The sequence below is a fragment of the Megalops cyprinoides genome, chromosome 16 (assembly GCF_013368585.1).
Source record: "Megalops cyprinoides isolate fMegCyp1 chromosome 16, fMegCyp1.pri, whole genome shotgun sequence".
Lineage (NCBI taxonomy): Eukaryota > Metazoa > Chordata > Actinopteri > Elopiformes > Megalopidae > Megalops > Megalops cyprinoides.
The window spans coordinates 1,208,051-1,235,565 of NC_050598.1; the positions used below are offsets into that span (position 1 = coordinate 1,208,051).

Below are 27,515 nucleotides of genomic sequence, written 5' to 3' on the forward strand. Positions count from 1 at the left end.
ATTATTCATAGTTATATCACTTTAGGTTGTAGTCTACATGTAACAACTATTCAAAGGTAGTGCCTGCGTTGACTAGCTCATAACAATTGAGGCTGCATTTTGTGGTCGTAGTTCTGTAGTGTTACACACAGTTGGATTGTAATACTTTCAAAATGAAAAGCAGAGACCACTCAGAAACAGCTGTGTGATATAATCAAATCTACATAATATATAGACGTACACTGGACAGTAATTGTCTCTTTGGTACAGTTAACGTGATAGTAATTACGTTACGTTCGAGTATCTTTTTAAACAGTTCCTGCTGTTAAAAAAAAACTCATTAGACCAGTTCCACAGCTTTTTGATGTGCGTTCCTTACCAGCATACGCCTTATATTTTTAGTTCTGTTTGATTTGGACCCTAGGGGAAAATCCTTAAGTATGGTTCTCAAACAGGAAAAACTGTCTGATGCTATAGTTCGCAGATTAATGCCTATATATTTCTAGCGATTATTGTAACGTGTCTACCTGACACACACACGCAGTCAAATGCCGCTGCAAGCAATGTAAGCACTCCCATCCCGAGCGTACTAAAAGCGTAACGTCAACTGGAAGTCGCTGTCTAACGATGGGCTTTGTCTTACACACCTCTGAAACCGATTTGTAAGATAAGACTTCTTTCGCTTTAAGAGGTGTCGTGCGCGCGTGTGGCTTGTATGTGTGAGAGCGAAAGAATTTGAGACAGTGATTGTGTATGAGACAGACGAAGAGAGAGAGAGCGAGCCGCATTAAGTTCGCTGAAGAAGGGGGAGTCAGTCAGGGAGTTACGTTAGTGAGGAAGGCACCGGAGGAAGAGAGGAGGGGAAAAGGAAAGACAAAACCACACGGGATATAAGAGAGATTTGAATTTAAGAAACAATATATTTTCTACTTTTACTCGTTATCATTACAGCGGAACAGATTAACTTTTCAGATGTCCACTTTTAAAAAGCATTTTAGTAATTGGTTAATATAGTTGCTATTAAAGTGTTTCTTATTCAAAGGAGCAGTGAAGAAGATCAAAATTACAAACGTTTCCAACAGTTTTCTCACAGAGGACGAAGGAAAGCACGAGGCTGGAAGAAGAGCGTTTGGAAGAAAAATAACGGGTTTACTCTGTAATTATTAGTCATTTTTCTATACTAACCTGAAGCTTATCACACACATTTTTTATAGACAAAGACACGACTGTGTAAATATTCAAATATATATTTGGTATTTTTCCTAGTAAAAATATTAATTTAACGGTACTGCCAAATGCCATGCGTTAAGGGGACAATAGCAGATTGCTTTGTCAGATTTTAAAAAACCCCAGCGCAGCTAACAAATCCGGAGACGAAATACTGTGTTCAAATTCACACTTGGAGCTTGTGGAAGAAATCGGTGGACTATGGCGGCGGTAACAAGCCCAGAGTCAAGCCCACAACCCCGAGTGTATTTCCAGACGCCTCCCGGTACCGAGGAGAGCGAACCACCGGTTCGGAAACAAGGACGAGTGACCGTGAAATATGACCGAAAGGAACTTAGAAAGAGACTGAACCTGGAAGAATGGATTATTGACCAGTTAACGGATCTTTACGATTGCGAGGTAGGGTAGCCTATCTTTATTCTTTGTCATCAGAAATTATAAGATAACGCTGAATTATCCGTTTTAGACTTGTAGAGTGGTGCTTCCATGTGTATGCCTATGAATTAAGAGGGAACCACTGGTCTTTATCACTTCATGAATAACAATGACAATGCTTGTAACTATACTGTATCACAGTAACTATCTAATAGTGGATCACAGTAATTTGTAAATGCTGTCAAGACCGTGGAAAAGTAAGATAATTACTTAAACCAACCCGGAGCAGAAACGTCAGGTTTAGCTGCTTAAGCAGATACAGTTTTCGACAACTATTTTCATAATTTTAACGCCATTACATGAGCAGTGTAAAGCAGTACGCGCGTACTATACGTGTCTTTAGCAAGTCATCTGGAACTGACCCACATTCTGTTCCTCGAAGTGATACTTAAAATGTTCGAGGATTCAGACTGGCCAAACGCCGTATTGTCTAAGCTACAGAATGGATAATGGAGATTTCCGAAGCCTATCGTTCGTTTACTTGTGAACCAGGAGTTTAAATTTAGAAAAGGTATTATCAGCACCCGTGCGGAAATAAATCCCATTCAGTTCAAAGGGGGAAGCACACTGTCCACTTATTACCCTTGGAAAGGCAGAATTAAAGATGAAACCACATGCACGAAGTCATAATGCAAGACTGCCTTTGCTTCTAATGATTTAGTCTTTCTCAGTAAAGAAAGTGGAGGAACATAAAATGCAACGTTCACTGACAGAATATACATAATAGCACATTTGTAAGTACACCATGTCGTCAGACTAAACGCAAGACCGCTTTAACAGGCATACATTAACAAACTGGTAGTAATAAAGATTCATCTGATCAAACGAAAAACAGATCGGGGCGAAGGAAAGGCCGGCTTCTTTGAGACAAAAGAGAACGTGTGGTTTAGGCGTTTTCTCCCTTCCCCCTTCCAGCTCCCTTTCTCTCCCCGGGCTCTGTTGTAGCCTACTGTATATTCCACAGTTGACCTTCTCTCTTGCTCTTCCATTTTTATCTTTCTAAAAATCCCTTTCCCTTTCAAACCATTATACCCTATCCCCTTGACATTAATGGGGACAAAGGTCTGGCCTTTAGCAACGGTGGCGAGTGTACCATAATTTTCCAAGTATTCGTGTCAAAAATGCGCGAGATCCTTGTGTGGTCTCCAAGTCGACTGCTTTGCGCAGGGTGCCGGTGGTTGCTATGGAAAAGGGCCAGTTCCCGTTTCCTGCAGAGGCAGTGAGTCTCCTCGACCGAGGTCGGGGGGTTCTGGAGGTTATGCGCGCGCTGGGCATCGGTGCGGAGGCGCTGTTGTGCAGCAGCGAGCCCGGCAGGTGAAGCGTTAAACGCAAATGCGTGGACGGAACACCCTCAAACCCCTTTGCCCAGCAGGCTCGGGCATTATGCAGTAGAACAGTAGGAGACGTGGCCTCGGAAGGGGGGAAGGGTTTAAGGGGGGCCGGGCGGGGGGGGGGGGGGGGGGGGGTCTAGGGGGGGCACGAGAATGGAGTAAAGAGGGTAGGAAAAGAGGAGGGAGAGTATGCTGTGTTCCAGCACGTGTGCTATACAACAGACACTTGCTGTGGGACGCCTTGCCTAACCTGTCAAAACAGCGAACGTTTTATCTGAAATGATAGAAACAAAACGAGTGACAGTTTTTTTTTTGTTTGCATCCAGTTAGGCAAAATGCTAACGTGACAAAACCCACACAGTATATCGCAGTTGAGTTGGTTACTGATTTGTGTACCGTATTTGGTTTTTGTGCTTTCTTTGTAAGAAGACCTCATGAATGAAACTGAGAGACAGAGGAAATGAGAGCGGGATGAGAAAGAGGTGGTGGTAATGCAGAATTACAGTAAAGCCTGGAAAAAAAACAAGTAAAGGATCTGAGGAAAAGGTTTTGGAAGGGGTTAAAATGGAGAGTAGAGGGCAAAAAAAGAGAGAGCAAAAAGTGATGAAAAAAATGGAGAGCAATGAAAACAAACAGGTGGTGTGTGTGAAAGAGGGGCCTGGGTTCCCCCTGCAGTGCTGCTTGTTCCCTGTTTACATGAAGTTAACTTGTTGACATATCTCATGTCCTGGTTTATTCTCTTTGTCTAAGCATTAGAACAATATTCTGTAATGAAGAATAAAATGTGCCATACATATACACCAATGAGCCAAAACATCATGACCACTCACAGGTGAACCGAATAACATTGATCATCTCCAAACAAGGGCACATGTCAAGGTCTAGGTAGATTAGATGGTAAGCGAACAATCAGTTCTCACAGTCGACGTGTTGGATGCAGGAGAAGTGGACAGGAGGAAAGATCTGAGCAACTTTGAAAAATTGTTATGGCTAGATGACTGGGTCAGAGCATCTCTGAAACGGCAACGCCTGTGAGGTACTCCCGGTAGGCGGTGGTGAGTACCTACCAACAGTGGTCCGAGGAGGGACAAACCACAAACCGGCAACAGGGTGTTGGGTGCCCACCGACAGAAGATCTACTGTGGCACAGGGAAAAGTTTAATGATGGTGGAAAAAAAAGTTTGTAATAATGAGGAATGTGTCACAACACACAGTGCATCGTACCCGGCTGCGTATGGGGCTACGTAGCCACAGACCGGTCAGAGTGCCCATGATGACCCCTGTCCACCATTGAAAGCACCTACAATGGGCACGCGGGCATTGGAACTGGACCTTGGAGCAGTGGAAGAAGGTTGCCTGGTTCGATGAGTCCCGTTTTCGTTTAGATCACGTGGATGGCCGTGTACGTGTGCACCGTTTACCTGGGGAACTGATGGCACCAGGATGCACTGTGGGAAGACAACAAGCCGGTGGAGGGAGGGTGATGCTCTGGGCAATGTTCTGCTGGGAAACCCTGGGTCCGGCCATTCATGTAGACATCAATGTGACATGTGTCACCTACCCAAACATCGTTGCAGACCAGGTACACCCCTTCATAGCAATGGTTTTCCCTGATGGCAGTGTCCTCTTTCAGCAGGATAATGTGCCCTGCCACACTGCACACATTGTTCGGGAATGGCTTGAGGAACATGATGAAGGTGTTGGTGAACATGGTGTTGCCCTGGCCTCCAAATTCTCCAGATCTCAATCCGATTGAGCGTCTGTGGGATGTGCTAGACTGACAAGTCCGATCCACAGCAGCTCCACCTTGCAACTTACAGGACTTGAAGGATCTGCTGCTAATGTTTTGGTGCCAGATAGCACAGGACACCTTTAGGGGTCTTGTAGAGTCCATGCCTCAGCGTGTCTGTACTGTTTTGGCGGCACACGGAAGACCAACAGCATATTAGGCAGGTGGTCATAATGTTTTGGCTCATTGATGTATATGGTTCCCTGTATGCAGTGAACTTTGAATTCAGAGGGATGACAGAGTACTCTTAACTTTCTGTGTGTAAGTGAAGGATTCATCCCTGAGCCATGGAGAGGAGAGACATGAGTCACATCTACATTTACATTTATTCATTTAGCAGACGCTTTTATCCAAAACGATGTACAAAAGTGCATATAGTGGGCAAACAGGCACAGGCACAAGGGCAATGTGTACATGTCATACAAAACAGATAGTGTTGAGGCTGAGCACAAGGTCAGTGTAGCGAGACAGAACTAATCTGATCTAAGGGTACATACTGTATATCGAATACAATCACTCGGACAATAAAGTACCGCTATACTACTTAGGCAAAAACGTGCTACAAATACAAGGTAAGAGATAGAACTACAAGTACAAACCAAGAATCTTAGATCTACAAGGTCAAAATGGCAAGGGTGTCAGTCCAGGTAGAGTCTGAACAGGTGTGTCTTCAGCCCATGTCTGAAGGGTTGAATTGAAGGGGTTGTTCTCAGGGGGATGGGGAATTCATTCCACCATTGGGGGGGCGATGACGGAAAAGTGACGTTGTGAGGAGCATGGGCCTTTCGTTCTGATGGTGGGAGGAGCGAGGCGTCCAGCTGTAGCAGAGCGAAGTTGTCGAGCGGGTACGTAAGGTTGGATGAGGTCCTGGAGGTAGGTTGGGGCAGTCTTTTTTGCAGCAGAAAAGGTGAGAGTCAAGGTTTTGAAGCGGATCCTGGCTGCGATTGGGAGCCAGTGGAGCGATCTCAGTAATGGGGTGACTTTGGGAGAACTTTGGGAGATTGTAGATCAGCCTTGCAGCTGTGTTTTGGATGAGCTGCAGCAGCTGAATGGTGCAGGCTGAGAGGCCTGCGAGGAGGGCGTTGCAGTAGTCCAAGCGGGAGAGCATGGTGGCCTGGACAAGCAGCTGGGTGGAGTAGGTGTTCAAAAAAGGGCTAATCCTCCTGATGTTGAAGATGAGGAATCGACAGGAGCGTGTTGTCTGTGAGATGTAGTCGGTGAAGTCCAGCCTGTTGTCGAGGGTGACACCCAGACTCTTCACAGAAGTGGAGGAAGTTACTGTTGACAGTAATTGAGAGCTCTTGAAGAGGAGAGGGCTTGGCTGGGATGAACAGCAGATCAGTCTTGTCTTCCACAAGTCACATCTTGTGGAATGCCTGGCAAGGCAGTGACAGCAATGGCAGTGGCTGTCATGGCTTACCAATGCACAACTCTCTGAAATCAACTCGTATCTGTGACTCCTGCTTCTCTATGTTACTTCTATGCCTCTGTAGTATGAGACTCCTATGCCTCTGTAGTGTGTGACTCTAATGTCTCTATAGTCTGTGACTCCTATGCCTTTGTACTGTGTGACTTCTATGGCTCTGTGGCCTGTGGCTCCTTTGTGTCGGTAGTGTGTGACAGCTATGTTACATCACATTACATTTGCTTGACAGACAGTCTGATCCAGAATAGCTTACATAGTTTACATTTGTTTTTTACATTATCTGTTTTGATAATGTTGAACAGTCAAAACAGAACCAAAAACAGAACCCCCCCCCCCCCCCCCCCCCCACACACACACACACACACACGGCAGCTGGCAGCTTCCTGGCTCACACCTGCAAAGTGTGGCTGCCCCTCTGCTCAGAGCACAGCACCCTCAGTTACATCACAGTGCCAGACGGTCTTTTCGAACCCTAAACCCAGAGACTGGTGGGATGGCTATAAAAAGGGGTGAGATGCAGACACAGTTACTACTTGGGAAACAGGTCGCTCTGCCAGCTGTGTTCTGTAAGGTCAGCTCTGAGGGAGAGGCATGCATGTGTTTCTGGGAAGCCTTGCTGAGGCCAGGCTGTTCCCTAAATGCAATAATTGTGGTGTTTTCTCTGAATAAGTGTGGATTATATAGTACCAGTCAGAAGTTTGGACACGCCTGATTAAGATGATGGGAAACATGCATTCAAAGACCTTTTGATTTAAAACTTATGCTTAGATGCTTGAAATTTGTTTCTTAGTGAAATTGATGCCTATGTATGAATTTCTTTCCAAAAAAATTAAATATTTTTGGCTACTCTGAAGAATCTAAAATAGACAGAAAGATAAGTTTTGTTTTAACACTTTTATGCCACTGCATAATTCTGTTTGTGTTATTTCATAGTTTTTATGTCTTAACTATTATTCTAAAACGTGGAAAATAGTAAAAAAATAAAGAAAAACCCTTTTATGAGTAGGTGTGTTCAAACTTTTGACTAATACTGTATGTGCGGACAGGTAGTCGGGGTCATGACATGTCTGTTTTGTGGGTCTTGTGCTCACCATTGGATCATTCATGCAGAGTTTAAGCAGAGATTGTAAATGGAGGAAAGAAATGGGTGGGGCAGAGGTGCGGAAAGAGAGCATGAGAGCGGCGTTTAGGAGCGGTCAGATACGTGCTGGGGTTAGTCAGCACATACTCACTCCATCTGGAAGAGAGAAGAAGCAGCAGTTCTTTGATGGCTGGTGATTCTCCTAAACAAAGGGAAAGCGGGCTATTATGGGAGCCATATTGGGAGCTGAAAACAGTCAAATGTAGCTGTCATAAAAAAGCAGAAAAAGCCCTATTCTAGTTGCAAGAAAATGCTTATTTCTGTTTAACATGAAAAAACCATTCCAGTAATGCAAAAGTGTATCAGAGTGGAGCTTTCACGTATACGCACAGAGCAACATTGCGCAAGGATCATGGATCATTGACGGTTTTACTCAAGCTTAGTGGGAGTAGTCAGGATGCAACTGTAGTGAATAAACAAGCAAATTAGTCTCATCAGAGGTCATCCCCATCGCTCAGCGTGTGGCATAGCTCCGTGTGTTAGCACCACCCAGACAGGAAGTCAATGCCCTAATGCCGAGCACCATCCTTAGATGGTGTAGAAATCCTCCACCCACAAGAAACTGATATAATAAATATACAGCCTTGGATGTGGATAAGAGCGTATTTGGTGGTTAGAGATGCTGAGGTTGGTTTACAGTGGCTCTGACTGTGTTGAGTCACTGATAATGTGATGTATGTGACTGGTTTGGGCTGAACAGGAAGGGAACCCACAGTCTTTTCAATCAGATGTCCAAACCCCCAACATAAGATGCCATTATCTCATGGGCTAAAAGACCCAGGTGTGTTACCCTAATCACATGCCACAGTATACGTTTAATATCCCTGACACTGGGACTTAACCCTTTGGAAACCCATTCGTCTTGGTCTCAGCTTGGGAACAACTTGATCTGAGAGGAAAAAGGTCACTTTGTTGCAAAAGTACTGCAGAGGAGGGCACCCGAGTTCAGCCATGCCATAAAGTGTAGTCCCAGCTGGGATTGGACATGTATGAGATGGGACATGTTAGGACTGAACAGGCTTGACATGGGACACACTGGGATTGGATGGGGGTGACATGGGACACATTGGGATTGGATGGAGGTTAGATGGGACAAGATGGGATTGAACGAGAGATGGCCAGACGATGTATTTTTGATAGCAGCTTGTTTTTTTATGGATGAACTTCTCACAATAGACCTATTGTGCTCCACACCACCTGTCTAGACTGATCAATTGATTTATTGATCACACAAATACACTCATTTCGCTCCTTTTGGCCCCAAAATGGGGGTTTGGGGGTGGTGTAAGCGGTGGATTTGGAGGCACTGGCAATGTATGCCTCCAAAGGGGAGGGAAACTCACAGAGCATTAATGTCCTTCTTCATCCATGACCTTTCACCATGGTACCACAGGCAACACGCAGTCACATGAGTCTTACTTGGCTAGCCTGGCTAGGTCAGGGTGCTGGTTAGGAGCCAAATCCAAATACGGTATTCGGCAAAGCACAAATAGTGGGTTTTTACGAATATTTATTATGTAAGTATTATTACTTATAAGTATTATATAAGTATTTTAAAAATTATTTGTTTTTGGGAAGAAAGAAACATGTCAAATAGTGTTCCTCATAACTGTGAGCGCGGTTAGGGTTATTTGTTTTTCAGTTGAATTATACTTAGAGAAAATCCACTGTTAAAAAGACAAGTTTTTTTAACCCTTTCATGCGTATGGTCACACTGGTGTGATTTGCCGTTTAGCGCGTATGCTAAAACCGGTGCGATTAGAACACTAGATTGGAAAAATTCTAGCTAATTTTAGCTTTGAGGAAACAGCGATTTAACGTTAAGAAATACAGCAAACGCTAACTGAAAACTATGAGACGCTTAATAGCGCTAATGAAAACATAAATCAGCAAGAATTTCCTCTCGTCATTACAATATTAATACTTCATTGATTATATTTTTCCTAAACATGAAATATAGTTAAATGTGGAGGGTGAGACATGGTAAAAAAGGGTTAATAACAATATAACGATTAGGGATTATTTGTTTAAGACAGGCTACTCTCCTTTTTTCAGACAGCAAGATCTACAGTTTGACAGGCTCAAGAACACACTTATATTAACACTTAAATATCCTAAAGTGTAATAAAAACAAAAACAAAAACAGAATTGTTATGCCTATGTCCACTTTTATTCGAATACAAATACAAATACAGATAATTTTGCCGCCTCAACAAATACAGATACAAATACGAATACTGAGCTCTCTGCACATCCCTAGCGCTAGTATGCATTTCCATTTTTATATAGATTTTTTTAAAATCAGCGCCTATCCAGCTGTAAAAGCCAAAATATCAAACAGCAACATGAACTGAACAGGCACATGACTGAACTGGCTGTGAGTGCTCTACTAGCCTGTTCCCCACCTGGTGGTAAAAGGTGGTACTGCTGGTAGTCTCAGTGAGGGGCACACACCAGTGTCTCTGTCCCCAGTCTCCAGCAGTTCCATCTCCTGCTCCTGCTCACAGTGCTAATGTGTCCATTCCCTGACAGTTGTGAAATTTGAAATTGATGTTATCACATTGTGCTGTGGAGGTTACTGTCATTATTGTTGCAATGCTGTGTGTCCCTGAGGGTGGCCACTCGTTGAAGTGTCATCCTCAGGGAAGGCACAGCTCTGAGTGGTGAGGAGGGGGTCAACGTCATCTCAACATTGTTATAAAAGTGCGCTCTTACAACCCTGGCCACCTTTCTTAATGAACTGCTCGACACAATGGTGGAACATGGTGGCTATTGATGATTGGCAGACAAAATCCAGTGAGGAACCAGGGCAGTGAGTGTGAGCACATTTCATTACAGGGAACCACCAATTATCTCAATAACCTCCTTCCACGATCACCCCCTCTCCACACACACACAGACCAATGCTCTTTATTTCCCATATATCCGTCTCCAATCCCCCTCCCTCTCCCAGCCCTCTCTCTGTGAGTCACATGGCTCAACAGGAAGTCAGTGAAAGTTTGCAGTTTAACCCTTAGCAGCCCAAAATGAAGGCCTGGGACTATGCAAGACCACACATGCTGCAAGAGCTCCTCCTTCCTAAACATCCCTACACTCCTAAACATCTGCCAAAGTGCTGGCTGTGGTAGGAATAGTCACAACCATGTATTGTAATGTAGCAGTAATAGCTCACTCCCTCCATATCTCCCTTTCTCACTCCCTCCATATCTCCTTCTCTACTTCCATCTCTCTCTTTCTCTCGATTCCTTCTACTCTCTGCCCAATAGTCTCCTCTTTCCCCTCTCTCATCTGGCTTTTTGCTTCTCCCCTTCCTCCTCTCCTCCCTGTGTCTTTTTCCCTCTTCTCCCCCTTTCTCTCCCTCTCCCTCGCTCTCCATCACTCTCCAGCCCTCATGTGGAAGGGTTAACTCTGGCTGTGCAGAAGGGAAGCTGCAGCTCAGTGCGTTTGTTGTTTTCAAAGCTGCAGATTCCTGATAAGCACTTGAGTGTGATCTGAGGCAGCACTCCCTGGCGAATGTCCCCCCAAGGCCCCCTCCCAGCCTGAGAAGCCCATGCGCACATCTTCATCGTCTCTGTCATCATCATCATCATCACCATTGTCAGGCAAACCATTTGCCTCCAGAGATCGCACTCCCTTTGAAACAGCCAATCAGTCCTGAAATGTTATGTTGTGAAATAGCAATTTTCCAGTATTAGTCAACTCCTATATGAGGGAGGATGAGAGAGAGAGGGTGTGAGTGAGACCAAGAGAGAGGGGAAGGAGAGAGTGACACAAAAGAGTTCAGTTTTTTCCACTGCTGTGTACAGGGAATTAACATGTAGCTCAGCCTCAATCACAATTAAGTGAACGTTTTGTCAGCACAGGGAATTGCCTCTTCCAGGTAGTGTTACGTTCTCCTCCTGTTTCACTGGCAGTATGTTACTCACAGAAACATACACACACACAAACCTAACACCCTATGCAAACATACCCAACACCCACAGGTTTGCCGGTTTGAATCCTAGGCAAAGCACTGCTGTTTAGTGAAACGCTTACCCCCCGCTTTACAAATGGGTCACAGAATACAGAATGCACAAGTCATCCCTGAGAAGCACTTCCATGTAAATGTTACAACAACAACCTATTTTTCTGTTACCCACCTTATGGCCTGTTCTTATCTTCCTGTTATCCACCCCCCATCCTCTCTTATCCCCACCTCTCAGCTACACTCACTATCAGTTAGCTTTGCCTTTGGCTTTTCACTCACCAGAGACACTTCCTGTAAGGGGGTATTACTGAGAATGGCCTGTTTGAGCTTCTACAAATGGACCAGAGACACTTGGCAGTTTACGTGCTAGTTTTGATATTGTTACAATCAGGCGAATCAGGCTAGTCAAAGGTCACTTTTAGATAACTGAACTGTGACCTAAGGAGACTTTGTGGAGATAGTTTCTGCAGTGTAGTAGAATAGCTCAGTGAGTATGTAGCACAGTGGTATGCGATTCAGAATGTGGTTCTGCTGTGTTTCCTGTTACAACACACTTATTCATTCAGGACAGACTCATACTCTGCTCGCTGAAGCTGATACAGGCCAGTAAGAAACTGCCTGTTCTTTCCCAACAGTACTGTGATCCATGTACTCACCAGCAGCTGGTAAGAGCAAATATGTGCCAGACTACAGAAACCAGGTGCTGGCAGTTTTCACTAAGATAGAACAATTCTTTGCCAGAGCTTTTTATTCTAGGTTGAAACAGAATGAGCTTTTGCTATTATTACTATTACTATTATTGCTAATGTAATTGTAAAAAATAACACATTGCACTGTTGAAATTGCATAGAGAGCAAGACATCCACCAGGACGGCAATGCATACTGCGTACTCTCCACAACAGCACTGGGTTTGAGCCCAGAACTATTATTATTATCATTGTCATGATAATAATAATAATACTTGTTTATAGAGCTGGATATTTTGCTGAAGGTTCTAAGAATAAATGCCTCTCTCAACAGTACAGCAGCAATGCCCCAGCAAAGATTCAAACCAGCAACCTCTACATTCCAGCACCTTACTTATGAAACTCCAACGTATATTTCAGTTTTTCAGAACATACAATGACCTCACCGTTTCTTTCACAAATGCTTGACGATATCCTCATATAAATCTAGGAGTTTGCTGTCAGTGGATGATGAAGATCATGCAGTGCTGAGCATGGTGTCTGTCACAGGGGTGTTTGTGTGTGTGTGTATGTGTGGCCAGGGCCATCCCTGTCAAGAGACAAGGGTTAAAGCGCATCATATTGATTTCGTGTTGATTGAGCTGTTCTGCTCTGGGGTTGCCTGTGACATGTTTCCCATCCACACGACAGGCCTGGGGCAACGGGGGCCAATTTCCATACCGCAGAACACAGCGGCAGCAACATTCTTGAGCAGGATTTGGGTCCACGCCCCTTGGGGTGCCTCAGGGCCTGGAAGGGGCAGACACAGAGACTGCCCCAGCTTCAGTCAGTGCTCATCCTTAACTCAAACTGTCACACAGGTCTCTGTTCCTGCAGTAATGGAGACCACTGAACTACGCTTGTGGAGAATGACACCAGCATTGGCAGTTTCTCATGAGCTAAGAAGACAAATGTTGGCTAGATCCAGGCCTTAGGATAAGACACTTGCCTGGAAAGGCTCGCACTGTGTCAGTTTGGCCGGATGGGACACTGGCCAATTGGACTGCTGGGGAGAGCAAGAGGAAGGGTGAAAGTTAAAAGCATGAACCTTTCCATCTGGTGGAGACAGTGCATTTTGATGTCAGTGCTGTTTCTTTCCAGTGTGAGCAGCAAAGCAGGTATGTCTCAGTCCTGGTCATACCACCATGCTGCTCAGTGTCAGAGCTCCACTTCAGTGACAGCTCACAGCCACCATATAGTTTTAGTTAGAGGTGTGTTTCTAACCCATAGGGTGCTTGCAGTTTGAGCCTCTCACGGTATAATCTGTTCCAGTTCTGTTTCTATGCATTAGTGTTAGCATTTGAATTAGGGGTGTGCAAAAATATCGTTTTTTCGATTAATCGTTTTTTGAAATTCGTCTGATTCGATATCGATCTGTAAAATTTATGGATCGATCTTTTAGGCTAATATGCATTTTTCCGATTTTCTACGTTCATTTCCGAAATGGTTAAACAACCAAAGAATTAAATAGACGGGCTCTGACATAGCCTAACTGTCGGATTAAAGGCAATTACTAGTTCGTCCGTCCCCCCCGTTTTAGATGTCGCTCTCTCGTTTAACGACCTGCGAACGCATAAAGGAAAACCTTTTACATCACTTTCTTTACTATGATACGACCTCTCAGTGTTCACCATGGTTCACCTTACGGTCACACGGACGACACAAGAGAGAGACAAAGCGACCGGCTGCCATTCATTTTCAATGAGAGTTGGCGATTTACAGCGACAAGCGACAAGTGGCCGTTGTAAAATCAACTAGGTGGGGCTAAAATAGACTAGAGGTCTGGTTTATGCAAATACTGAACGATGCGACACAGCGTGACACACGTTGCTGAAACAAATGATCCAACATTTTTCTTCCAGTCAAACATGGAGGAGACGCTTATAGTGGCAGTGTCGGGTTTCCCCATACTCTACAATTTGTCTCTTGATATGTACAGAGATATAGCCTAAATAAAAAAACATGCACGGAGAAGGGTGTCCGAAATCGTGGAGATGCCCGGTATACATATTCATCTATAGCCTATGTGCACTACAGTCACAGCTTTTTAGCTTTAACTTTAATACAGTGCCCAACCACTACCTAGCTACCTAACTAGCTAGCTAGCTAAACTGAACCGCAACACTTGCTAACGAATGCAGTGTAATTTAGCGCAATTCAAGAGAAACGTAGTTGTTGATGTTCGTTAGCTAGCTAGCTAGTTGTTCATATTAGGCTAGCAAGAAAACGTTCACAATCGCAAAGTTGCTACTGGCAGTCAGCTACGTTTTATCAGTCATTGTAGCTACCTTACAAACCAGCTTTCCCTGAGCGAACTGATGCAAACACATTGCTGCTTCGTGTCGTTAATAAGTAGGCAATGATACAGGTTGGTTTTGTTTTGTTTTTAAGGAACTATACCCATATGCCATGTACCCCTCTGTCATTGAGCATAACTTCATGAATGACTGTCTTGTCATCCTGAAGTCGTCTCTCCATTCCAGATCTGTAAATGCATGTAGGACAACTTTGTCCCACCAGTCCTTGCTTTGGACTTTTATCCACATCCGTCTAGTTTTGGCGGACGGAATGGGCAGCAAAGGTATTGTTTTGTACAGGACCCGGCACAAACTATCCCATGCTCGCCTTCTCTCATTCAATATCTGTATGAAGAGGAGGTTTCTTTCGAATTGTTGCTTTATTAGAATTGAGAAAAGTTTGGCTACAATAGCCTACACGGCACGTCCATATTTGAAGACGGCTACGCGGGAATGCTGGACGCGGGATCTGCACAAGCCAGTCTATTCCGATTGGAAGCTTGTGACATGTAAACGCGCACAAACTATCCGATCGCTTTCATGTAAACAGTACGTTCAGAATCATCAATCGGAATGATTTCATTCCGAATGAAAAAAATGTGTGAATGTAAATATAGCTAGTGCGAACATAGCTTTAGTCGGATGAACATTCTTTAAAAAACCGTTAAGAACGTTCTTCGGCGTCCATCTTGGTCCTTCGAGTAAATCTATTAAAATATTTTGAAAACTACTTTTAATGTACTGTCGTGATCATTTCATGCACCTGTTTGTCTAAATGTGAAAAGTTCAGTAAAATAGACCTTTTAATTAGTCTTTTCCCTTAATCATAAAACATATCGGTAATGATAATTATACTGGTGCACATCCTTTTAAAACTTTCATAACTCAAGTTTAGCCATTTAGATTTTGACATCATTTGGACATAATTCGTGAGAATCACCCAACCAGTAGGATATATGCCACATTCACACTTTTGCTTACATACTTTTAAAAATTAAAAACACAGTGTTCAGAAAGTAATCCAAAGTATTTAGATTAGGATACGTTACTTACCTTGAATAATCTAATGGCATACGTTACAAATTACATTTTAGGGCAAGTATTCTGTAATCTGTAGTGGAATACATATTAAAAGTAACCCTTCCAACCCTGTTAGTAAGTGACTGAAGGGGCTCATTTTAGTGTAAAATGGAAATGCAGTGTGTCTTGGGGACTTGATTTAGGAGGCTTCCAGAATTTAAGTGCTCTTTTTTGAACACCTACAATTAGTAAGAACCTGCCTATTTATTGTTGGTGTCCTCCTTTGGATGTTAAGTAAATTCTATAGAATTCCACATGCAGGGCTTCTCTTGGATGTTTGGATCCCTTTCTGTCTGTCCCTCTCTCCCTTCCTCCCTCCCCCCTCTTTCCCTCCCTTTCTCCCTCCCTCCCAAAGTAATAAACAAAATTAAAACTAAGATGTGGAATGAAAGAAAACATATTTACTTTCTGTGATACAGGGATATATTCTATGTAAAATAAATGTGTGTGTGTGTCTACGTATATATACAGCGGAGTGAAAAAGTGTTTTCCCCCTTCCTGATTTCCTCTTTTATTGCATGTTTCTCTCACTGAATGGTTTCATATCATCAAATAAAATTTAATATTAGACAAGGGAAAACCGAGAAAACACAAAACATAGCTTTAAAATCATTATTTCATTCATTAAATAGAAAAAGTCTCTAATTACCCATATTGCTGCTGTGAAAAATTATTTGCCCCTTTAGTTTTGAAACAAAGAAATCAACAAAATATTAGTTGATAATTAGATTCAGGTGACTGAACACAGCCAGATTTATTGCAACCAGCCCTGTTGAGTTTACAAGGGGGTGCTGTTTTTGATTGGCTTTGTGGAGTTCTGAATTGCTAAACAGCTCCGTCTCTAATTGGGTCTCTCTTGAACCTCGTTACCTAATTGGCTCTGTGGGGTTCAAACTTCGGAAGTGAAGTCCATATATGGTCATGGGGGACCCTGCGTTCCGCAGACTGTTACCATCAAGAGGTGCAGTTTGGTTCCAGTCGGATGTAGCAGCATCGCTTTGTATTCTAATGCACATCTCTTGTCTCCTGTGTTTGTATTCTAATACACATCGCTTGTCTCCAGATCAAACACCATCCTGTTCCACAGAACTGTCTCCTAACAGAACCTTACCATCAGAGAGAAGTAGTCCTGGCAAAGCTTCTACAAGCACGATCTAATGCCATAAAGCCATTCAAAGGAAATTCCAGAACAGCTGAGAAAAAAGTTGTTGAGGTATATCAGTCTGGAAAGGGTTACAAAGCCATTTCTAAGGTTTTTGGCCATTATGTCCAAATGGGGAAGACTTGGAGTAGTGGTGAATATTCCCAAGAGTGGCCGACCTGCCAAAATTTCTCAAAGGGCACAGTGACACCTCATCCAGGAAGTCACAAAAGATACCAGAAAAACTTCCAAAGAACTGCAGGCCTCTCTAGCATCAGCTAAGATCATTGTTCATGACTCAACAATAAGATAGAGACTGTACAAAAATGGGCTTCATGGAAGAGTAGCAAGGCAGAAACCACTGCTCACCAAGAGAAACATCAAAGCTCATCTCACATTTGCTGTAAAACATCTGGATAAACCCCAATAATTTTAAGATAATATTCTATGGATAGATGAGTCAAAAGTGGAAGTTTTTTGAGGGTGCAAGTCTTCCTGGTATAAAGCGAATACAACATTCCACTGTAAGAACATCATACCTACAGTGAAACATGGTAGTTGCAGTGTGATGGTATGGGGATGTTTTGTTGCCTCAGGACCTGGACGACTTGCTATGGAAGCATGAATTCTAATATGTACCAAACCATTCTTAAGGAGAATGTCTGACCATCTGTGTGTGAGCTGAAGCTAAAGCATAACTGGGTGATGCAGCAGGAAAATGATTCAAAACACAGAAGCAAGTCCACATCTGAATGGCTAAAAGAAATAAAGTTAAATAAAGTTTTGGAGTGGCCTAATCAAAGTCCAGACTTAGTAGAATGTAGAGATGATGTGGCAGGACCTGAAAAGAGCAGTTCATGGTGAAAGACCTACCGATCTGTCAGAGTGAAAGCAGTTCTGCAAAGAAGAGTAGGCCAAGATTCCTCCACAGAAATGTGCGAGGCTCATATCAAATTACAGGAAGTTGCAGTTTAGTTGCAGTTATTGCTGCTAAAGGTGGTCCAACCAGATATTAGGTTAAAGGGGGCATTTACTTTTTCACAAGGGTGATATGGGTGTATGTGAACTTTTTTAACTAAAGGAACAAAATGAACATTAAAATACTGAATTTTGTATGCAATATTACATTTTGTTTGAAGGTCTGAAACCATTCAGTGCTCCAAATAGGCAATAACAGAGACTTTTTCACACCACTATGTGAATATGTATATAATCATTTCTCTCTCTTTTCCTTCCCTCCTTCTCCCTCAGTCTCGTGGACACGTTGGCTCTGACATAAACACTGACCTTAAATCCAAGCTCTTTATATTTCTTAACCCCCCACATCCACTTAACCCCCCTTCACACACTCACCCCACCCCCTTCAGCTCTAAGTTTAGCAAGTCGGGGGCAGTGGAGGAGGGGGGGGCTCACATTTAATCAGGCTTCAGTTCCTATTTCTGTTCTGTACAAACACATGTCAGGACAGAAGCACTGGGTGAAGGTGATACTGTGTGTATGAGTGTGTGTGTGCATGTATATGAAGAGTTTGAACACATCCATGGCTGTGTGTGTCTGTAAGGCTGTGTGAGAAGAATCTGTCACTGTTTCAGTTGTTTGTGACTGTGTGTGAAGACATTGTGCATGTTCTTAGCGGACTGCGTCTGTAAGATAGTGTGTGAGAAGAATCTGCTAGTGTTTTTGTCTGTTAAGAGTGTGACTGTGTGCGTGGGGATTCAGGGGCAGGTGCAGTGACAGCTGCTTTGGAGCAGGGGGGAGAAGCAGAGAAAGAGAGAAAAGAGGAAGAGATGAGTGTACATAAGGGAGAGCACAGGGAAAGAATTGACTGGGAGATTCATAATAACAGCAATCACAAACATAGTATTATGTTGTGTTTGGGTACCATTTCTAGCATTGCACGCACAGCCTAGCTGTAGGAAAGACTTAAAAGAGGAAAGAGGACCTGGGTGGCTTACAGTAGTTTCTGCTGAGTTTTCAGTGTCAGACATAAAGCTGCCAGCTGAGTCAATGGGAAGTCCCCACAAAGGGGCTGTGTGTGTCTGTCAAAGAGCTGAAAGACCCGAGCCAGGAAGGGAGAGACGCGATACACACACACACACACACACACAAACATGCACATGCTCACATACATATGCATTCACATATACACACTCTCACTCACACATACAAGCTCGCATACACACCCAGATGCACTCACATGTGTATGCCCACACACATACTGATATACACACACACTCATTCACACTCACACACACACACATACTTACACATAAACACACATGCTCTCTCTCTCTCTCTCTCTCTCTCACACACACACACACACACACACACACACACACACACACATACACACACACACACACACAGTCCATATTGTCCCGTGGAGGGACAGAATGAGGAAATGATGGAGAGGAGCTGGGTGAGCTGATGTTTAAGCACCATTTACTGAAAAACCAAATTGCTTTATATGGACAAAGGGAAAAAAGTGTCTGTTTGTTAGTGTGTGTAATTAGACCTTTGCCCAGCCAGGAACGCCACAGTGAGGTATTTTTAACTTTGAGGAAAGAAAAAGACAGATGGACAGAGAGTGGAAGAGAGAAAGAAAAAGAGAGATAGAGGGATGAGATGGAAAAAAAGAGAGAACAACAAAAAAACCCTGCACACAACCCAAAAATAAGGCAGAACTAGGATACATCCGAGTTTCAGAATGTTCCAAGCAGCCTGTAACAGAACCAAACACAGAACAGACTGACAGCCCGTAACACTGCTAGCACTGAGGTGAAATCGTGTTTTCTCTAATTTATCTACACGAGATGTGCCTCACAGAAGCTAAGCAGTACCAGGGCACTCTACAAACTTTCGATCAATGACTGGTCAAAGAAAATACTTTCTGTACTATTTTTACACTTTTACACTTTTTTTTCAAACTCGATGGCTCAGATACATTAAGTCATCTGCAGTACTGTGAGATGAACTACTGATTGGGCCATGAAGAATAACAACCCCACATCCATGTTTGCAAAACAATGTCTTTTACAGTTCTGATTTAGCACCCTGAACCAATAGGTACATAATTGACAAGTAATACTATTGGTCAATTTTATGAGGTACCATTTAAGGTAATGCGACAAACAACTCTTCCACAACAATGACAGCAACCAGTCAGGCTATCAGCACTTTGCATGGTGATAGTCAAGCTCCTTGCTCGTTTGCATAAACTTTTGCATGGACCAGTAACAGTTGACACGTTATTAGCAACGCTGACAGGGAAGAATGTCATTTCTGGCTAGATGCACAGAGGTTACGATGCTCTTTAATAAGGTGCATGTGCTCTTATGTTTGGCACAGTCAGTTTTGGGAAGGTGGTTAAAAATCATGACAAGGCTGCCTATGTTTTGATGGGAAAATGCCTAACTATTCTTCTCTGTGCCATCCCACAGTGAGAAAGGTCTTTTGTAAAGCCAATCTGACTGAATGTTAATTTCTCATTAGACACGAACCTTATTGTCAAGCTCTGCATCTCCCACCTCAAGTCAGTTGATATCGACAGTCATGACTAAATGCATTTAATTTGCCTTCACGTGGTTCTGTTGAGAGTGTATGCACCTGATAAATTTGTGTTTACAATTATAGTAGCACAAATAATAAGATAAATAATGTGGAATATTGAGACACCTAGTGGAGAAGAAATGTCACTTCATCCACATCAGTACAACATGCAGTACACTTGGAAGCGCTTAACTCTGTTTAAACAAGAACTGTCATTGTCTACACGGCTGATATCTTGCTATGAGCACTAATATTTCGAATAACAAACAATTTAACAGCCATTAAAAGGAAGTGAACCTTATCAGACAATTAAATGAAATGCCATACAATGAGAAGAAGCAAAGACCAGTGTCTATCAGGAGCTGCTGGTTTGCATGAGATATGTGTTATCGAATTAACCTTTTGGGTAAACAGCTTGAATTACCACTTAAGTGCACTCATGTGCAATTGGGTTAGTGTGCCTGGTGCTGGACTCTGGGCCACAGGGTTGTGGGTTCAAATCCCTGCTATTGTGCCTTAACTTGTTTTGGTAGAAAAACAGCAGGAAAATAAAGATTTGGGTGGAAATGTAGCATCCCAGCCAGCCAGTTGGCAGATTTTGGAGGCAGTCGGGACTTGCAGGAAAATTTAATTCAAGTTTAAGTTACATATACAGACCAATACGCACATGCACAGTGAAGATAAGATTCATATATATTAATATATTACAATGTTGGGCTAAGTGCTACATTGGAAGAGTGTTCAGTACTCTCATAGCCTATGGGAGTCGGTCCACAAGGCTTAGTTTAGAAGCAGGATTGTTCTAGGATAGAAGGTGTTATTGAATCTGGTGGTGGAGGTTTTAATGTGGTGATACATACATCCTGATGGTAGCATGGAGAACAGTGTGTTTAGGTGGGTGACTGGGATCTTCTATAATATTAGGGGCCTTACTGTGGGAGCTTTCCATATAGATGACTTTAACAGGGGTGATCTGAGTACCAGTGGTCCTCCCTGCAATGCACACTGTTCTAGTGAGGTTACTGTGGGCCCTCACAGCTGTGTTACCATACCACACAGTAATAGATGTAGTGAGGATGCTCTCTGTTGTACAGTGGTCTGTGTTGGCAAGTTAGATGAAATGTTAATGCCTAGAACCATGAAGCAGTCCAGCACCATGTCTGTGCCTTTAATGTTAACACGAGTGTGATCTGCCCCATGCTTCCTGAGCTACACTGTGGTCTTCGTGTTGTTAACGGTGATCCTCCTCATGTGTTTTCTCTGTCTTCTTCCCCTGCATGTGCGTTAGGAGGAGGCAATCCCGGAGCTCGAGATTGACGTCGACGAGCTGTTGGACATGCCCAGCGATGGGGACCGTGCCTCCAGGGTCAAGGTATGGCCCAAACAAGGGGATTCTAGGATTGTTTGTTCTTGTGTGCCTGACGGGCACCTTGCTTCTGAAATCACACTGGAAGCTGGTGAGCAATGGCAGCCAGGCAGGGGGAACCATGCATCTTTAAACAGGCCCACCTACAGGCTCGTGTACTGCATGTCCAGTCATGGTGAAAGAGTGAATTTGCCATGTCAAAACAGCATGCAAGAGCAAGTGCCTCATGTCAAAGCAGCATGCAAGTGTTGCGCAACCAATCAGCACACAAGAGTGGCACTGTGCAGCCAATCGGCAGACAAGAGTGAGTAGCACAAAACCAACCATTTCACTTTTTTTAACAAAGCTTCTTTTTTAGTAAGTAACTGCTGTCCTCATGTTGCGGTCAGACCGCAAGCCTCAATTACTGCTCTCTGCAGTCTATATGTCAGATGAGGTCCAGTTTGGTCCTGATTTACAGATTTGCAGAGGTAAAGTAGTGGGGACAATTCAGTCAAGGCACTAGTCCTTCCAAGGGAGAGTACAGATGATGTTTTTATAAGCAGCATTATATTAAACAGAAACACCTTAAGCTTAGCTGTCTGCCCAAGGTTATGGTACATGTTTATGAACCTTGTGGTATTCTAGTGCTCACCAAGACGACAATAAAAACAGACCCGACAGAGTAACAATGTTTGTACTCACATATTACTCACCTCCATCAAATATCAGGCTTTGCACACATGTAGTATCGCTCAGTGAAAGTTATTATCCATTATTGTCATTTTTAGTAGTAGTATGCAGTACCAGCAGCAGATCAACAGGTATGAAAAACTGCCACAGTAAAAATGTATCAATAAAAATGTGTCTCACACAGTAATTGAGAATTGAGCCTGATGATCAACTTTAAAGGCAACAGACCCTTGAATCATAGTGTTCACACAGGCCCAAATACTCTTCTGTTAGAGCAAATTTAACTTGCATCACACTTTAACTTGACAGCTTATGTAGTCTAACAAGTTTCCTCGAGGTCCATGCACTTACATCACATGAAAGTGAGTACATATGGACCTTTAAAAGCAGCAATATATCATATAGGTTTACAGGGTACTGAACACTAGTCCATAAGACTAAAGGTTTTTCTCCTGTTTAATGGAGAAGTGTCCATAACTTTCCATGATAAGGTAATGAGCTGACTGATGACAATTATTCTTGAGTCTCCAAAGCTGTTTTCACATATGAACTCCGGACAAAGTGCGGAGAATCAAGTCCGGAAATTGGCCGGAATTGCCCTTTCACACATATAGCACACAACAGGAGATTGTCCGTGACAGACGCATTCTCACCTACAGGAAAAACACTGGTTTGATTTAGGTGAGGGGCGGCGCCTGGGTAGAGCGTGCAGGAGGCAGGACATGACGCAAAAAGTATGCTGCAGAAATTGCAGTGGCTGTATTTGAAACCGCCTACTACATACTGTGTACTGCGTACTACACAAGTATATACTGTATACTGCATGCTATTTTTCAGTGTAGTACCCAGTATGCAACCATTAATAATTACATTTTTAGTATGTGACATTGTCGCTTGAAATCATTGCGAGTTTAGAAACGTCCAGATTTCCTCGTGGTATTTTCCAGTTAGATGCCACTTGCATTCTCACGAGTGAAAAGTATTGACAAGATCACCTAAAGTATTCGCAAGTTTAAGTATTTTCAGGTTTTTTCTTTTCAATGTCTTACCTTTCGGTGGTACGGGTACATAATGTGGCACGGAGGAGGAGAAGGTGAACATAGCTATTGTACTTTTAGGTAGCCTATAAAAAAATCAGACGTAGCCTCCAAATGGTGCTACCGGTACACATAATTTATTATTAATTATACATTTATTATAACAAGAAGGTAAGTTTTTGTTGTTCACTATGTAATGTTAGGTCACTAGTTCACCTATCTCATTATACCTATCACTATTACTTAGCTACAGCTTAGCTAGCTACTAATCAGATAATAAACTACTAACCAACGTTATTAATCATTGTAAGAGACAAGTTTTGGAAGTATAGCTATAGCTAACTATCTCTTTAATGATCATTGGACTCAAAATAGCATGTATTTTAATGTATCTGCAATGTCAACGAAACAGTGGAAAGCAATGTACAGGCACGCAGAAAAGAGTACGAGGCAGATGTTTGTATTCTTCCGGTTTCGCACCAGTCGCATGATAGAAAGATAGAAACATCATCAACACGCCCATTCGCCTGCAGTGATTCTCCAGAACGTTACCTGCTCTATTCACACATGGGCTCACTCCGACATGAGCCGGAATTTGTCCGTCACATGTCCGTCACATGTCCGGTCTGACTGATTCGGAAATCAGCATTCTCACATACAGCTCATCCGGGTAAGGGCCAGATATGTTCCGGCGTCCAGTGCATGTGTGAAAGGGGCTCAAGTTACCGCTGTGTAACTACAATGCTGTAGCACCGTCACTGTTTGTTCACAAAGTAGTCAAGTGTACCAAGTGCTGTCTCTGTCACAGTGCTGTGTCCGCTATAGCTGCCTCAGTGACACAGTAGCTGCCTCAGTTATAGCTGACCTAACTGCTTTGCATCAATATATTTTAAATACATCTGCAATATATTCATATAGAAATGCATTTTTTCATTTTCATGTGGATGAGCTCTATCTTGTTCAGGCAAAAGTCTGAACAATAGCTTTTAGCCTCTCTTAGCTGCCAGTGAGGTTACTCAACAGCAGTTGTACCAAATTATTTAACATCCTTTTCTTCTTCTCTACTGTTTTGCAGGAATTGCTGGTAGACTGTTACAAACCTACTGATGTAAGTTCACAGCAGTGATTCACATTTTTGTCCAAAAGGAAAGCACAAATGTTTCTAGTTATGTCAATATTAAACTGACACACTGTGAGTATTCTCTTGCTTTGAATCCACGAGGAGCTTTCAGACTGACTGACTTAAAAGACCTCAAGAAAGGTCAATAGTATTGACTCAGCTCTCCTGAATAGGAGGTTAAAACAGAAGTTAAATGTATTACTCTCTCTCTTCCTGTCTGTCCTTGCTGTGCTTCCTGCAGGACTTTGTGGGTGAGCTCCTGGACAAGATTCGTGGGATGCAGAAACTCAGCACACCCCAAAAGAAATAAGAGACACCCCCTCCCTCCCAGCCCCTAGCGTCTGATGCCTTGAAAATCTGTGTTCCTGAGAGGAGGGCAGGCAGGAGGGTAGGCGGGGCTTCAGCAGTAGTACCCATACCTTCTGGGCTGGGTGGAATAAAGGAAGAGAGGACCTCCCCTGCTGGTCTGCTCCTGGCTGCAGGGTTCATTTCCCTCTAGTCTCTTTGTTTCTATTGTTTGCAGGTTTCAAGCGTGTAGACATATTTCTATCTCTATATATCTGCATACTATACGTATGTGTATGGACTTATGCATAATGTAATATAGTGTGGCGGTATTAGGATGTGTTGTAATGGGAGCTGGTTTCTGTCTAAGTATGGCCACAGCACTATGCTGTGTGCTGTGTGCAAGGCAGTCGTCTCTTTATTTATTGGTTCTCTTTTTCTTCTTGAATGGCAGGCAGTTAAGGGCTCATAAAGGAATGCTGATTAGTGCATTGATGATAGGCTAATGAATTCAGAGCAGGGGCAAGTGTTTGGTTGAGAAACGCAAAATGTCCGGAAATGTGTAGCATACTCCCATCCAACCCCCACCCTGCCACCATGCCCCTCAGGGACTGTGGAAAAGTATTTGCCAAATGTAGCTACGCCTTCAGTCACCCAGACCTCAGAGTCTGGTCCCTCACATTTAACAGAAAGAAGCGTCACCAAGCACCTCTGTTCATTTTAAAACACAACCACCTCTCAGAAACAGCTTCAGTTGACCTGTTAATATTGCGCTCATGTCTCACAGACTGGACCCACCCCTTTGAGAGGTGCTGTGACATGATGTCATATTCTTACACCCAGCGTGAACTGGGAGAGGGTTTCACAGCCCCCTCACTGCTGTTTGAGGTCTAAATCACGTCAAGTGCATGATTCAGTTTGGCAGTGGAGCAAACTAAGATATGTAAAACTCATGCAGCAGAGGGATATAGTGGTCATGCTTCCTGAATGAAAACACTGCATACATGTTAATACATAATAGTACATATGCAGATATTATAAAGAATGTATCCATGTCTCTCAGTGGGGTAAATATGGACACACACACCCGACTAGTGGCCGACAACAACCTATCACTGTGGTATGTCCCACATAGGCTGGTGTCACCTGCAGCTCATGCCTGTCATTCCTGATACATGAGCCACAGGAGTGAGTATTTATCAAAGACATACTGGTTATACCATGAGACCATCTCGACCCATCGCGTGTGTGTAGCCCCAGGTTTATACCTGTAAGTTAGCCAGTTTCATGTATTTCAGTCCTTATGCATACTGGACATTAAAACTGACTTTGCTGTCATTTTACAATGTTTCAATGTATGGATAATAGTAAATATACATGAAACTACCAATATACTTATCCATGTACATGTATACATGTCAGTAAGGGTCACTAAAAATGAATCATCATTAAGGCTACATGCTGAAACTGTCATGACTGGCAACACTGCTCTGACACCAACAAACATCTACTTAATTGTAGTGGAAGTCTTCAATGTCTGAAACGTTAAAGTGGACATGAAACAGCCTAATTTTGACGAGTTTTGTACAGAATTAAGTGTGTTGGAATTTGTTTTGAGAAAATTTTAGATATAAAATGATTACACGTTAAATTATAATAGATTTATGTTTGGGACTAACTTATGCTTTCACTCTGGCTCGCCGCCATATTGCCGTTGTGTAATTGACTACGTCATGAGGTTGGTTAGTTGGAAAGTTGACCTAGGAAGACAGCCGTTGCGGCGGTGGTACGTAGAATTTCGAGAGAAACTTGCTTGTTGTTCGAGAGAAAAATAATTTTAAAAATCAATAAAATCATTTTTAAATCAATATTTTGTGTCAAATTATTGATTTTTTTTAGTAAATAGCCGTGTAATAAGTGTATAATGTACAACTTTGCGTCAGGGTCCTGCATCACCCCTTCGGGGTTTATTTCACAATAATGACCAGCTCGCTGTACATTATCCCTTACATATTATCTAATCATTATCTTGTTGACTAGATGGCTGTGCTTTGACGAGAAAAGAGGTAACATAACCCCGGTCATACCTCTCTCTGCTCTGCCAGATGGGCGTGCTGTTGGGCCCTTTCCTCACGGCGCACAGCTACTTCTTTGCTATTAGAGTGGGTTGGACGGTCTGTATTCCCAATCTTCTAAGAGGAAAAATCAAACACAGTGGGAGCAGCCTCGGACATCAGCTTGTTGGTCTGATGAACCACCAGTACGCCTGACTCTCGTCCACATCGTCCTCGTTTACAAAGTGCTCGCTACAAACCCTAGCATCACGGCTAACTGGGGGATTCTTTCGTTTCAGTGCATCTAGCCAACGATAAAGAACCGCTTGCTGCTTAAGAGGCAAAGTATGAAAGTGGACAATCTTTCTTCGGTTTTTGACTCTATAAAATTCATTGCTGCATCCAGGGGCAATACAAAAGTGACCCCCCTTGCATTGCTTTTTAGTTTGCATTGCATTTGCATTGCTTATTTTCCATTGAGTCAGTGATTGTCAGTGCTGTCACTAGTTAGCTAATGTGAACTAATGTAGAATTTCCAAGACAACCAACCTCATGACGTCGCATTCTATGCTAAAACGAGATGGTGCTACACTTGTTTCAAAAATGTAACTTTTTATTGATTCACAATAATAATTATTGATTTTTACTGATTACTTATTATTTAATTAATCCAGTTTCACTGACAGTGTTAAACCTATAAGGATTTTTAGAGTGGGAATCCATCTTGTAAATTATGCTAAATACATCTAGTGTTTCACGTCCACTTTAAGTGTGCTGTAGATTCAACATCTGAAATGTTAAGTGTGCTGTGGACTCTGCTGTTATCTTTTCTAAAAGCAGCTAAACATCCAATGGGGACATGTTTTGTGTTGAAAGAGTGATTTCCAAACATA

At 42.9% G+C, this 27,515-nt stretch overlaps 1 protein-coding gene across 1 annotated transcript; it reads left to right on the forward strand.

Annotated features, from left to right (window-relative positions):
- The first annotated feature begins 614 nt into the window (after window positions 1-614).
- ppp1r14bb (protein phosphatase 1, regulatory (inhibitor) subunit 14Bb) lies at window positions 615-27,178 on the forward strand. The gene is made up of 4 exons (XM_036547590.1): window positions 615-1,605; window positions 21,377-21,460; window positions 24,239-24,271; window positions 24,525-27,178. Exons 1-4 carry the CDS (start codon window positions 1,408-1,410, stop codon window positions 24,591-24,593), a joined length of 384 nt encoding a protein of 127 aa, XP_036403483.1. The 5' UTR covers window positions 615-1,407; the 3' UTR covers window positions 24,594-27,178.
- Window positions 27,179-27,515: the final 337 nt, after the last annotated feature.

Excerpts from the sequence above, each read along its gene's own strand:
- ppp1r14bb (XM_036547590.1), top strand. The coding sequence starts at position 1,408 with ATGGCGGCGGTAACAAGCCCAGAGTCAAGCCCACAACCCCGAGTGTAT. Across the intron at positions 21,461-24,238 it reads ACCGTGCCTCCAGGGTCAAG|GAATTGCTGGTAGACTGTTA; the intron begins GTATGGCCCAAA and ends ACTGTTTTGCAG. Across the intron at positions 24,272-24,524 it reads ACTGTTACAAACCTACTGAT|GACTTTGTGGGTGAGCTCCT; the intron begins GTAAGTTCACAG and ends TGCTTCCTGCAG.